This window comes from Echinops telfairi, unplaced genomic scaffold, assembly GCF_000313985.2.
Source record: "Echinops telfairi isolate 266 unplaced genomic scaffold, ASM31398v2 ScPeMD7_22;HRSCAF=79, whole genome shotgun sequence".
Taxonomy (NCBI): Eukaryota; Metazoa; Chordata; class Mammalia; order Afrosoricida; family Tenrecidae; genus Echinops; species Echinops telfairi.
Genome location: NW_022103919.1, coordinates 7,584,686 through 7,598,702, shown reverse-complemented (window position 1 = coordinate 7,598,702; position 14,017 = coordinate 7,584,686). Strand labels below are relative to the sequence as shown.

At 40.2% G+C, this 14,017-nt stretch overlaps 1 protein-coding gene across 3 annotated transcripts in view; it reads left to right on the top strand.

Moving 5' to 3' along the window:
• The first annotated feature begins 2,556 nt into the window (after positions 1-2,556).
• The window catches only part of SETX (senataxin), a 94,935-nt gene continuing 83,474 nt past the window's right edge, over positions 2,557-14,017 (top strand). The window contains exons 1-3 of one of the 3 annotated variants that reach the window (XM_045288547.1): positions 2,557-2,629; positions 3,518-3,623; positions 11,595-11,778. In XM_045288547.1, coding sequence (XP_045144482.1) covers positions 11,602-11,778 — 177 coding nt within the window. In that variant the 5' untranslated portion in view covers positions 2,557-2,629; positions 3,518-3,623; positions 11,595-11,601. Of the gene's footprint in view, positions 2,630-3,199; positions 3,261-3,517; positions 3,624-9,630; positions 9,739-11,594; positions 11,779-14,017 lie in introns of those variants that run through there. The other 2 variants (XM_045288548.1, XM_004713323.2) reach the window with 2 other exon arrangements.

Here is a 14,017-nt window from a genome sequence, read left to right as displayed (position 1 = left end):
AAAAAAGAAAAAAAAAAAAAGAAAACCAAACAAAACCCAAAACAAGAAAAAAAAAAAAAAAGAAAGCAAAACTCATTAATACTTTGTTAACAGAAACAAACAACTGTGATAAAATTATAAGGAAAGGACCCAAGGGCAAGGAGGAACTTTGGTGGGCTCTAGGCAATTTTTTGCCCTTATAGTCAGTTTTCATCATAACAATTTATTAACAATTATATTTTATGACTTAGTATTAAGGCACTTATGTTAATAGTGTACATTAAGATATTTTTTCAATCCAAAAGTTCATTTTCCCCCTGATTTTATAAGCTGTTAAATAATTTTATGTGCTATTGAAAGTATTATAAGCTCTAAGTCTCAAGTTATTTGAGTTCAGAGTTCAGGGATAATGTTTTTTTTGAAATATGATGAGTAGGTTGGCATTTATGAATATTCTTTCACATATACTTAATAATATCAATTTAAGAACTATGTGAAATGTGAAATATATGTAAATATTCTAAATAGATGTAAAATTATTCAAGTATATAAAATATTAATTATGGTTACCTCAGGTGATTTTTACTGCCTTCTATATCTGTTTTATTTATTTATTTTTTCCTACTAAGAAAGTAGCTTATTTTGCATTTACTTACTCATGTCTTTAAAATAATAGGTATGTTTATATTCTGAATCATTCACATATGTGTAAATCCCTGTTTAAATTTAAAAGTTGTGGAAGAGTGTACCTGTCCCCCATCTGTTGGGCACTTTGCTCCTCTCGCAACAGGCAGCTAAAAGTTCTTCGTTTCTTTGTTTTTCCTCCAGAAATACTTTACACGTATAACTTATTCAGATACACACACATGCCTTTTCCCTCTTTGACTGCAAATTATGATTTACACAGTGTTCTCTCTTGCTTTTTTCTTTTCAACTTATCTTGTAGATCATTAATCTGTTTTAATTGAATTTTTTTCAGTAGCCATCCAGACTCTTTTTATTTTTAAATTAAATTTATTTTTTTCTCTTAGTCTTACATTACTATATAAAAATTAAAGTTTTAAAACTATACACATACATATAAAATTTTGTTTTGAAGCAAGTTCATTTGAGTATGACAGAAATGTGAACAATAAAAAAATCACCTGCCCCCCCACCAAAAAAAAAACAACAGTCCTTGCCTCATGCTGAAAATTCCACTCCAGGTTTTACTGGCTGCAGTTATTAACGGCCTTCAACGTTTTCAAACAAGCCACGCCCCTTTTCTAAAATGTTCCTCCACCAGGACTTCTGCCTTCAATTTTGTCTGACTTGTGCCTTCGGATCACACCTTTAAGTTCTTAAAACTCTACTCCAGGTTTTCCTGGCTGCAGTTATTAACGACCTACGGGGCTTTCGAACAAGCCACGCCCCCTTTCTAGAACGTTCCTCCACGCTGACTTCTGCCCCTCATTTTGTCCGGGTTGTGCCTTCGGATCACACCTTTCAGTTCTCTTCGGTAAGACCTTCCCAGGCCAATTTATCTAAATTGAGCCTACCTCGTCTTTTTTACCCCCTTGGTGGTATTAATGAAAAAATACCAATTAGTGGTATGGGTTCCTTACCTTCTAGTTATTTTATCTGTCATTTTTCTCAGACTATGAGCTAGTCGTCTAGGTAGCACATCATGGGCGTTAAGAAAAATAGGTAACGTTTTCCTATATATTTTTACGATTCTGTAGTATTCTGTATCGTTTGTAGGTTTTATAATGCCTAATATAATGCGTGTATGTACTCGTACCCCACAAGTACGTACTGATATATTTCAGGTCTTCGAGGGCGAACAAAACGCCTTCTCAAGCTATCAAAGGAACACCGGTTGCGCAATGGCTGCCAACGGCCGTTAGCAACATCAGTTGGTCCATGGGGTTTACCTAAATAACGCCTGAATTTTTAATTTCAGGAAAAAAATTTTGTTTTTATTCTTTACCTTCATAGTTATCCATATATATTAATATATACATTTAATTAAATGTTACGAAAACGTCGCGGCCGGCGTTATAGGGTAAGGGTTTACAGCCTTGGCTGTCCCATGGGGCAGGGGCAGTTCTACTCTGCGCTATGATAGGCTTTATTTGAGCCCGAATGGACTCATTGACCCGAACACACATTTACAGGTGATACATATGAGGTTTTGAAAAAAGGGGGAGAAAATAAAAATTTTTTTTTAAGATGGAACGGAAACGGCAAGAGGGGAGGCGCAGAGCCTGAACTAGACTAGTTGCTTCCCGCAGGCGCACGCGCGAGGCGGGGCCTGCCTAAGCGTCAACTTTCCACGCCCACAAGCTCCTGATTGGCTGGCTCCCAGCGGACCGGAAGTGAAGCCTGGGTCCGCTTGCCCCTCCTCCTCGAGGAGGAGCCCTGTGGCCTCTGCTCACGTCCAGCCCCTTCGGCGCACCGAAACGGAACCAGCGGCTAGGGGCGGGCCTACGGAGGCTGACGTCGCGGAGGGGGCGGAGCTTTTGCTCGCGGCGCCCGGGGGTTGGATTGAGGAGAGCAGACCGAACATGTAAAGCGCTCGGGGGTGGCTGGTCCGGACTTCCGCTCCTTTCGGGCAGTGGAGCGGCAGGGACATGGAGATTGGCTAGCAGCCGAAGGGCGGCCGAGCCGGGTGAGGAAGGGCGGCCGAGCGTGCACGAGACCGCCGGCTGGTGGGGTCGGGTCGGGGCACGCGCGCGGCGACCGGGCGCGGGGTTGCGTCGAGTAACCGTCGCGGCGCGCGAGGCCCTGGCGCGTGGGGGAGGGGTGGCGTAAACCCTGCTGCCGCCTCTTGCGGGTCGCCTTGAGTAGGGAGCCCGTCTTTCGACGTCTGGTGCGTCTCCTTCCTATCCAATGCTGTCTGTACTCCGGGATCCTGGACGCCAGACCCCTTGCCTGTCAAGCCTGAGTCTATTTCGCGGTCGCTTGTGAGCTATTTTTGGTCCCGGCCCTGAGTAGGTTTCCTTGGGGGTCGGTGGGGGGTGGACGGGAGTTGATCGAGTTCTCCATCTTGGACGTCTCTGTTCCCTCGACGCCCCTCGTTCCTCCAGGGCTTTCCCTTTGGAGAGTGTGCTGATCACGAATGGTCACCTGAGCTCTCCATGCTCCGCGGGAAGGGGATGGAGTGATGACTGCACCCCATTTGGTGCCCTCCCCATTTCCCAGCAGGACAGGCTAAGTGGACTGGGCGCCGGTGCTTTAAGGAAACAGAACATCCTCTCCGCCCTCCACCCCCTCCTCAGGAGGAGGAGCTAGGGCTGAAGGTACCCACACTTCCTAATTGAGGGGTGTTATTGATGAAGTACTTAACCTGTCTAGAAGCTGATGTGGGACTAGGCGTCAGAATCATAGTTCTACCACAGATTTATTACCTGTGTGTGTGCAACAGTAAGTTGGTAAACTTTTCTGAACTTCGTTATGGAAAAAGGGATGTTTGTCTGTGGGGTTCATGTGACGCTCAGATGAGATAAAGTATAAAAACCATGGTACAAATGGGGGTGTTTTGTTTTTTAAATTTCAGAAGTAATTCTTTTGGAACTAGAGTTGGGGCATATATGAATGTAAAGCCTCACTCATTTGGAAATAAGCCCAAGAAATTCAGCTGACAGGATCACATCTCTGCACAGGTAATTATTCTTTAAAGACATTTTTCTGTCAATGTGTTATCAGCAACAGAGTATAAAGATGCAAAGAATGGGTCATTGCCCTACCAGACTCAGGATTGGTGAGGATAGGGCACTTGGTGTGGGGAACAGAAAGACAGGAGTTCAGAGCAACACGGTATGTATAATGGTGGAAACATGTTAAGAGACTTGAAGGAATAAGGAAGCAAGTCATCAAAACCAGACTAGAAAAGAGAGTATGGCTCAGACAAATCTTCCAGACATGAATGAGGGCACTGTGATTTTCAAACGTGGCTTTCCATTAGAATCACTGGTAGAGTCCTTTCAAATGGAAACTGAATTTCATCATCTGCATGTTTTAAGTTTCTAAGTTGATTTGGATGTGAATTCAGGGTAATCAAGACAAGAATCAAGACAAAAATATGGAAGATGGATAGGTTTCAAAGGCCAGATAAGAGCTTCCAGGTAATGCCAAACACCCTGAAGAACTGTAGCAAGAGCAAACGACACAGTAGATGTAGGGGTACATCAAGAGACACTGCTGAAGGCTGGTTATGGAGAACCTGTGTGTTGAGCTTGAAAGTTTGAATTTTATCCTAAAATTGTGGAGGAGCTATTTATGCTTAGAAGAATTGGTTGGATCGGAAAAGAGGGTAGCGCATGCTGACTTATAGATCAGCCAGTTACCCAGGCAGGTCATGAAAAATTTATTGAACAAAGGCATTGACACTAATAAGAAAGTACAGATGTAAACAGAGAGATCCAGTGGAGCTCATTAAGATGAGAGTGAAAGGGAGATACCAAAACCAGACCTACTTCTATGGAGTTGATTCTGACTTGTAACAATCCTATAGGTCAGAGTGCTCCCTGGGGTTATTGAGAGTGTAAATCCTTGGAGACACAGTGTGGAAATTGTGCCCCATTTGACCCCACCACATGGAGGCAAATCACTAAAGGTGTGCAACAGAATAGCAAGAGGAGCAGAGCAAGAAAGTCCCAAGGGAATGCCAATAATAGACTTTGGGGCTAGGGCATGGCACCCAATGAGATTCAACTGGAAGACACTCCTAAAGGTCAACAGAGACCTTGAACTATATACAGTGAACCCTCGCCACTTCGCGCTTCAACTTCCGCGGCTTCACTCTACGCGGTTTTTTGCGTAACAGCGCATTCTCTGTCATTACTGCCACTGATTGGCTCATACTGTACACGCTTCTGTCTGCATCGCTACGTATCGGAGCTACGTATCAGATGCAGTTTTGCTTTTGTACAGTGTACTGTAATTGTTTGCGATTTTTAAGACATTTTATCTAAGCCCTATGATGGCTCCTAAACGAGCTTCTTCTTCTAAGCCTTCTGACAATAAAAATAAGTGCCAGAGGAAGATGCTCACCATCCAGGAAAAGGTAAAACTTTTGGATATGATCAAAGATGGCAAGAAAATCGTGGAGGTTGCACGCCATTGATTGCAGTATTTGTAAGAACTATATGAAAATACTGTATGTGAAATAGTAATACTGTAAACTAGGTGCCATAAATAATATAATAATAAATGATAATTGTAACGTCCAAAATGTTTTACTGTGTTTTCCCTTTTTCATTTAATAAATTGGGTAATACAAGTGTAATGGTGACTAAAGGGTGTTTTTCATGTCCTCTATGCTCTAACTACGAGAATATTTGATTTACAAATAAGGAATCCTACTTCGCGGAATTTCATTTATCACGGTAGGGTCTAGAACCGATTAACCGCGATAAACGAGGGTTCACTGTATACAAAAAAAAATGTATAAAGCTTTACAGGAACAGAAAACCTTCATTTGTATCCTTAGGAATAGGTTTGACAGTTTCTGGGGGACATGGTTGAGGGGGAAGTGAGGGGTGGAAAGGTAGTGGTGTTAACAAACCCAGGGACAAGGGAACAACAAGTGATTCAAATCGGTGGTGAGGAGGGGGTAGGTAGGAGGCCTGGTAGGGCACAATCAAGGGTAATGTAACCAAGAGGAATTGCTGAAACCCTGGTGGGGACTGAGCATGATAGTAGAACAGGAGGAAAGTCAAAGGAAAGAGCTGGGAGGCAAAGGGCATTTATAGAGGTCTAGATAAAGACATGTACATATGCAAATATATTTATATATGAGGCTGGGGAAATAGATCTATGAACTAAAGTGGAGCCCTTGGAGCTGATGCCATTTTTTTCCCACTCCCTCCCCGCTCCTTCCCTCATGAACCTTTGATAGTTTATAAATTATTATTTTGTCATATCTTAACTGTCTGATGTCTCCCTTCACCCACTTTTCGGTTGTCCGTCCCCATGGAGGAGGTTATATGTAGATCCCTGTAATTGGTTCCCCCTTTCCACCCCACCCTCCTTCCACCTATTATTACGTCTTCTAAGTTCACATTTCCCATTGAATTAAATCACCTGAAAAACGTCTTGTGAATTCTATGTTACTATATTGCTCTTTCAGATAGAAATTCTTTGAATGAAATAATTGTCTATTCAACAAAAACAGTGAAGATCTGAAGTACTGTGTCACCCCGTATCCCTCTAGTCTTCAGCATGCTTTGAATTTTGGACATTGTCCAAATTCTCACATTGTCGTTTCCATACCCAAATAGTCAATGCTTTATATTAGGTTTCTTTCTTTCTTTCTTTTTGATCATTATTGAAATGGAACTGTGTTTTTCTCTTATTAGAGTCCAGGGCTGGCAGAGTGGCACTCCTTGCCTCTTAAAGATGGTAGAAAAGTCTGGATAAGGTTTCTTAATGTGTTGTCACCTCTTCCCTTCAAAGAAACTTTTTAGACATGTCTTCCTAATTTCCCCTGCCATGAAATTTTGATCACACATAATATACTGTACAATGTATTTTGTTTTGTTGTTGAAGATCAAAAACTACAGCCTTCAATGTAGGTGTGTTAGGGTTCTCTAGAGAGATAAAACCAAATTGCTGATAATTTAATATATTTATTTATAAAGATAATTAGATATATAACACAAGAAATCAACTGTTAAATTATATACAGATAAATATATAATACAAGAAATGAACAGTTAAATGATAAAGCAGTACAAATGACAGTGCAACACACTCCCGGAAGAGAGTTGTGAGACACTAGCAGTCCTTCAAGTCTAGTCTGCTGCCAGGTCTTCCTCTATATATAGAGAGAGCTAGGCTGTCTCAGCACAGCAGCCAATCAAGGCAGGTCTCCAACTGTCAGCCAGGTCACCAACTGCCAGTCCCCTGCTCCAGAGATGTCTTAAAGGGACCTCAGCTTACAGCGACACAGTTCACAGGCTAGGCATCCCACAGGTAGTGTAGCCTGTACGTTGAGGCACAGAACAAGCAAGGCAGCCGCACACTGGTCCGATGATCAAAGAGCGAGAGACAAGAAAGGCAAGGCTCACCAAGGCATTTATCTCTCCGCCCTTCAGTTAATCCCACTTGTGTTTATCGGCCAGGCTGGCACAATAAACTCAGTAGGTTTTTAACTCATTGTAAAGAAAACAAAAATCCTCATAACGGGACCAGTAGACAACATCATGATAAGTGGAAGGAAGATCAAAGTTAAAAAGGATCAAAATTGTCAAGGATTTCATTTTTACTGGAATCTATAAGCAATGTTCATGGAAGCAGCAAATGAAATGACATTGGATGAGTTACTGCTATTATCAATGCAATGTGTTATACCCTAGGGCAGCGGTTCTCAACCTGTGGGTCCAGACTCCTTTGGGGGGGAGGTGTCAAACAACCCTTTCACAGGGGTCACCTAAGACCATCAAAAAACACATAAATATTTCACAATATGTAGTTGTAATTAATCACTATGCTTTAATTATGTTTAATTATGTTCAGTTTGTAACAATGAAAATACATCATATCAGATATTTACATTATGTTTCATAACAGTAGCAAAATTACAATTATGAAGTAGCAACGAAAATCATTTTATGGTTGGGGGTCACCACAACATGAGGAACTGAATTAAAGGGTCGAGGCATTAGGAAGGTTGAGAACCACTGCCATAGGGGGGATGATTGACAATGTTTTTCTTTGTTTTTTGTTTGCCTTTTATTTTTTTCGTTGTCGGTGGTTTATGGTTTGTTTTGTTTTTTTATAATAAAATGACCATAAAAGTAAACCAGAGTCATTCATAACCTGGGGACCAGCAGATGGATTCTGGGCTCCCACATAATTCTAGCCCTAATCCAAGAACAGTTAGTTCTTACAGCATGGCCCTGTTCAATACTTGCCTTCATGAGATCACTGAAATAAGGGTGATATAGCAAAGTAGGGAAGAAAGCAGATGGTGCTCAGCTATCAATTGGAATAGTGTCTGGGATCATAAATTTGTATTCAAACAAGCATCCATCTAAGTGAGATGTCAACTAAATCCACATGGAAGAAGCACACAAGCCTGTGTGATCCAGTGATGGCAATAGCAAAATCCAAATATGGTGAAGGGAAAAGTATCAGAGCTTAAATTGTGAGCACAAAATTTGTGGAAGGCTATGGGGGACAGAGTCCAAAACCCATCTGCAGAGTGTATAGATTAAGCCTCTGACAGAGTCCCCTCTAACCACAGGGACTGGAACAGCTGTACTATCAGAGAGAGATTGTTGTACACTTGATGGTTATGGATCAAACCATGGTATAATATTACTTGGCTAGTTGACCTACATCTTGACCCAACCAGAATTTGCTCTAGGCTCAAATAGTTCTTGCATGTTCCATGACAGAAATTTCTTCTCTGGCTTTCAAACTATTGCTGGTGGCATTTTCTTTCCTTTTATTTTTCATCTTTATTATTACTATTCTTGTTTCATTTTGTTTTTGTTTATTTTTGTTGGGGTCCCAGTTTGTGAACCAAAGAAGAAATGGATGTGGGGGAGTGGAAAAAATTCTAATTGGTTGATGGGGTGATTGTACAATTCCCCATGACATGATTGAATGATTGAACTATTGAATTATATGTAAATTGCCAATAAAATAGTTGAAGTAAAAAAAAAAGGAATGGATGCATAGAGAGAAAACTGATGCAGTGGCTTATTGGGGCCATGGGGGGGGGGGCCTAGGAAGGTTGGGTGAGGAGAATTTGGGGAGCGAACACTGAATGCAGGTGGGTGGTAGGAGCATTAAAACTGATTGTGAAACAAAAATACTGCCTGTGAGGATGTATATACAACTTTTTAAAAGTGATTTAACTATGAAAGTTTATCTGTTTATATTATATCAAGAAAACTACTAAAAATAAAACCGAAAAAGCAAAGTTGACTAATGGTTACCATGGGTGAAGGAGGAAGAATGTTTGCTTAGGGGTTGTTGAGTTTATGTTAAAGGTGGTGGAATAATTTGGAAAAGGATAGCAATAATGGTAGTGCAAAATGCGTATAATCAGTGGCACTGAACTGTACATGTAGAAGTTGTTGAATTGTAGAATGTTTTATTGTGTATGTTTTTGCCACAATTTAAAATAACTACAAGGAAAAAATTGACATACTGCATTGGGCATATGTGCTGCACAAATGTCACTTTGAGAACTAAGGTGCTCCTTCAAGCCATAGCATTTGTAGCTGCCTTATATACATGTAAAAGTTGAGCAATGAACAAGAACGATTGCAGAATAATTGGTGCGCTTGGACTATGGTACTGGTGAAGAATAGTGAAAGTATCATAAACTACCAGAAGAACAAAAATATCTGTCCTGGAAGAATTACACCCAGAATGTTCTTTAGAAGGAGAGGCCATCACTTCTCGGCCTTTTGGCTAAGATCAAGTGTAGAAGGAGAGGCCAATTAGACTCCTCATGTAATTTGGACGTGTTCTCAGGAGAGACTTGTTCCTGGAAAAAAGAATGTCATGCTTGGTAGAGCATTAATGAAAAAGAGGAAGACCCTCAAGGAGCAGTGGGCTCAAACATAACAAATGTGAGCGGGCACAGTACCTGGACACTGTTTTATTCTTTTGTATATAGGGTCGCTATGAGTTGGAACTGACTTGATAGCTCCTAACAACAAGAGCCTCTGAGTGGACATCCCTGTTTTGCATTTTTCTGGCTCAACATATCCCCTTGGAAGCCACTGTTTTGATTGGACCTTGCTTGCTTGTATACTGGTAAATCCAACATGCATTTCTAGTGAACGATTTGTTCCATAGAATCGTCTTTATTGACTTTGATCTTGCTTTTTTACAAGAGTGATGGAAAGATCAGCTCTTGGAACTAGCTGATCCTCACACAGCACTTTGGGCAACTATTGAACTGTAAGCTTATTGAGATTAAAATATTTATGCCCATACTGCCTAGCCAAGTGAAATTCCAATTTACGTTACTGTTACAATTTTAACGGTTATCTACTACTTTCTGGGCTCTAGTCATAGTTTCTTCATTGGTTGAGATTGACATTTTGGGTTCATATTTGAAGTCTCCCAACCCTTCTTAAAATACTTGATCCACTTGAAAATTTGCTTTATGTGGGACAGAATTCCAAGAAACTTGTTGCAAGGCTTGAGTGATTTGGGAAGATAGCCACTTTCCTTTTGTTAAACTTTTTGTATTAGCCCTTACCTCAAATTTGTTTTTCCCATGCCACAAAAAAATATGCTCTTATATTTGAAATCACGCTAATGAGACTAGGACAACAGCAGAGTTGGTAGCTTCAGGTCAAGGGACTCAGCCACAGAGCTAGTGATGAGCAGACAGCAAAGTTAAGAAGACCTTGTCCTGAGGGGACTAAGAAGGAGGTGTGTTCTGAGGGAGCTGAGTGGAGCCCAGAAATCTGTACTGCACTGAAAGGAAGACTTGTCCATTGACCTTCATCTGTTCCTTCCTTAGTAATCAAATGAACCATAGGTGTAGTTCAGGAGTTCTGTGATATGTTGCCAAACCCAAAAGGGAAAGGGAGAGTGGCTTGTGTCAGATGGGGTGGAGGGAAGTTCGGGGAGTACAACAACTGCTTGGAGAATGTGGAAATCTGACCTATATTAGACCACTGCCTCATAGGAATTGGTTTTGTGCAAAATCTATATTTGAAATTATTCTTAACACCAGCTATGTCTCTTTGAAATTCAGCTTGTATGAACATTTCCTTCCTGTTTTACACAACAGGATGTTTTGGGCTTATCTGGTATTTCTCTGAATAATGTCGCCTTTTTTTTTAATCAGGGAAGACATTTGCTTTTTGTTTAGCCAAGATATACTGTGCTATGAGCATTAAAGGTGACTTCACTACATGCATTTAATGAAGATAAAAATATGGGATCTTAAGTTTTGTTAGACCTCGTTAGAAATCATTTATGGAGATCTCTTTGGATTCTGGACTCCAGCTTACTTGCTAATCTCCAAATTTCATGTTTCTGTAGTTCTGATAAGCCTGCCATACATGTCTTCATCTGTCCTGTGGTATATGTGGGTCCCTGAACTTCCTCTTGTTCCTGGTTCTTCTGGATACTTTGCTGTCTTTTGGATTGCTAAAGCTTAGAATATGGTTTCATATTAACTCTTTCGCTGGCTGGTGGAAGCGTGGATAGAAAGTCACACTACTTTAAGGGCAGTCAAAAACTAAGTATCTTGAGTTTTTGTTTCAGTACATCACTAGAACAGCAACTCTACTCTGACAACTCTGACAGTTCTTTCTCTCCGTCAGTGCTATACAGCTTGGAGCTTCCTCTCTATCACAACTTTATATTGCCTTATGGTATTTATTACTAGCAAAGTGTTTTCATTTAATTTTTCTCTACTTTTCATGTGTTCAACATAAAGTTTATATGCATGGGTGCACGTTTGAGTTTAGTTAGCCATTGTCAAGCTAGTCAGCAGTATGTTCTGGTTGTGGTGGGAGGGACATTTAAAGTTGAAACTCAAGGTCACTGATAAGAAATGTACCTATTCACACAGAATAGACAGACTTTGGGTGGTGGTGTGTTATTTTTCTTTAGTCTTTTAATGTCCTTTTTTCTTCTTCTGAATATAGGTACAGAATGAGCACATGCTGTTGGTGTACGCCAGGTGGTGGTTCCACGGTTGATTTCTTAAAGCGCTATGCAGCCAGAACCCCTACCAGTGAATTTCGAACAGCTGATGAAGATCTCTGCTATTGCTTAGAGTGTGTGGCCGAATACCACAAAGCACGAGATGAATTGCCATTCTTGCATGAGGTAATTTAGATTATGGGTGATAATTTTAAGAGCTTGATAACTAGGATGAGAATAAATTTAAACTTAGATATCAAGGAAGTGATATTTAAACTCTGAAGGCTAAGATTCCTAGCTGCACCTCCAGTATCTTGGAGCCTAGTAGGTGCTAAATAAATGCTAATTGATGAAGAGAATTGAATTGAAATCTAAAGCAGAATTTTATGATTCATTAGTCATTTTAGCTTAACATCAGTTTTATGAATATTTATGTTTAGAATTCTTGTTTTTTTAATAACTTATTTTCAAGGATATACAGTGAACCCTCATTTATCGCGGTTAATCGGTTCTAGACCCTACTGTGATAAATGAAATTCCGCGAAGTAGGATTCCTTATTTGTAACTCAAATATTTTCGTAGTTAGAGCATAGAGGACATGAAAAAACACCCTTTAGTCACCATTACACTCGTATTACCCAATTTATTAAACGAAAAAGGGAAAATACAGTAAAACATTTTGGATGTTACAATTATCATTTATTATTTATTATATTATTTATGGCATCAAGCGTGTACAGTATGAGCCAATCAGTGGCAGTAATGACAGAGCATGCGCTGTTACGCAAAAGCCGCGTAGAGTGAAGCCGCGGAAGTCGAAGCGCGAAGTGGTGAGGGTTCACTGTACTGTTTTGGTTGTTTTTTAGTGTCAGTTTATGAGTACTTGACAGCATATTTGACTTGTTAGAATGGCTTAGTGATTTTCATTATTGGTGAATTTTTTTTTTAATCGTTTTATTAGGGGCTCATCAGGTCCTAATTTTTTCTCCTCCCTCCCTGCTCCCCCCTCTCTCATGAGCCCTTGATAATTTATAAATTATTATTTTGTCATATCTTGCCCTGTCCGACATCTCACTTCACCCACTTTTCTGTTGTCTGTCCCCCAAATAGTTTTTTTTTGGTATTAATTAAGGAACCAAATCATCTGGGATGTTTGGATACATATAAGCAGCCCCCATAGGCATCATCACCCCCTTTTTCCCCTCTAGGTTTGAACGGAAAGTGTAAGTTTATTGATTGAAGGGGGGGATACTTTGGAAAAGAAGTCCTAGTCTAAAAGGCCCCTCGTTTTTTCGTGTTGTAAATATATTGGTAACTACCAATTCAACCACCTATAGTTGTAAAACTTATTTATAGCAACTACAACAATTGGCTGTGCAACCCTATGCTCAATTATGTGATTTCTCCATCATTGTTACCATCCCCTCTTCATCCTGCTCCCAGCAACCAACAAACCTTTTGTTTGTTTGTTTTTAATGATTTTCTTTTTTAAAATTAGTTTTATTGAGCTAAAATTAGCATTATATGATTCAGTGGTTCAGTCATATTAAGAATTGTGCATTTATCATCAGAGTCAACTTTGGAACAGTTTCTTCCTTGTACTTATTGGTATTGATTTCCCATTTTCCCCAGCCTCCTTTGTGGTGCCCCCTGCGACCTCCCCCCAAACAAAACAAAAAACACTGCCATTCAGTTGATTCACAGCAACTCGGGTAATTATTCTTTCAGTTGACTGTCATCAATCTTGGCTTCCTATATAGAACCCAAATGAAACAAGAATGAAGGACAGAAGAAAAGGGCCCAGCACCAGAGATCGTATAAAGAGTGAAGGACCTCAGTCTAAGACAGACCTTGGTCTTCATACGGTTGTCTTTTCTAGTTTTCGGTCAGAAAAGTTGCACAATAGTTGCCCTTTGTGATCTACTTATTTTGCTCACATAGTCTTTAAAGTACCCTCTGTACTGCAGCACGTATCAAGACTTCATTTCTCCTACTGGCTGACTAGTATTCCACTGTAGCTGTGTCCCACATTTTGTTTATCCATTCATCTGCAGATGAATCTATTGCTTCTGCCTTTGACTATTGTGAATAGTGTTGCAGTGAACATTGGGGTACAAGTCTCTATAAATCTCAGTTCTCAAATAATTTGATGCCTAGGAGTGGAGTTGTTGAGTCATATAATAGTTTTAGTTTTGGGGTTTGTTTGGTTTTTTTGAGGAACCACCATAATGGTTTTATGATGGCAGTACCATTTTTCATTTCCTCCAGAAGTGGATAAGGGTTCCACTTTCCTCATATTCTTATCAACATTTGTTATTTTTTAAACCTTAGCATCCTCATGGGCAAATTGGATCTCAAATAGTATCTGATTGTAGTTTTGATTTACATCCCTGATGACTAATATAGCATTGAGCTTTTTTTTTTT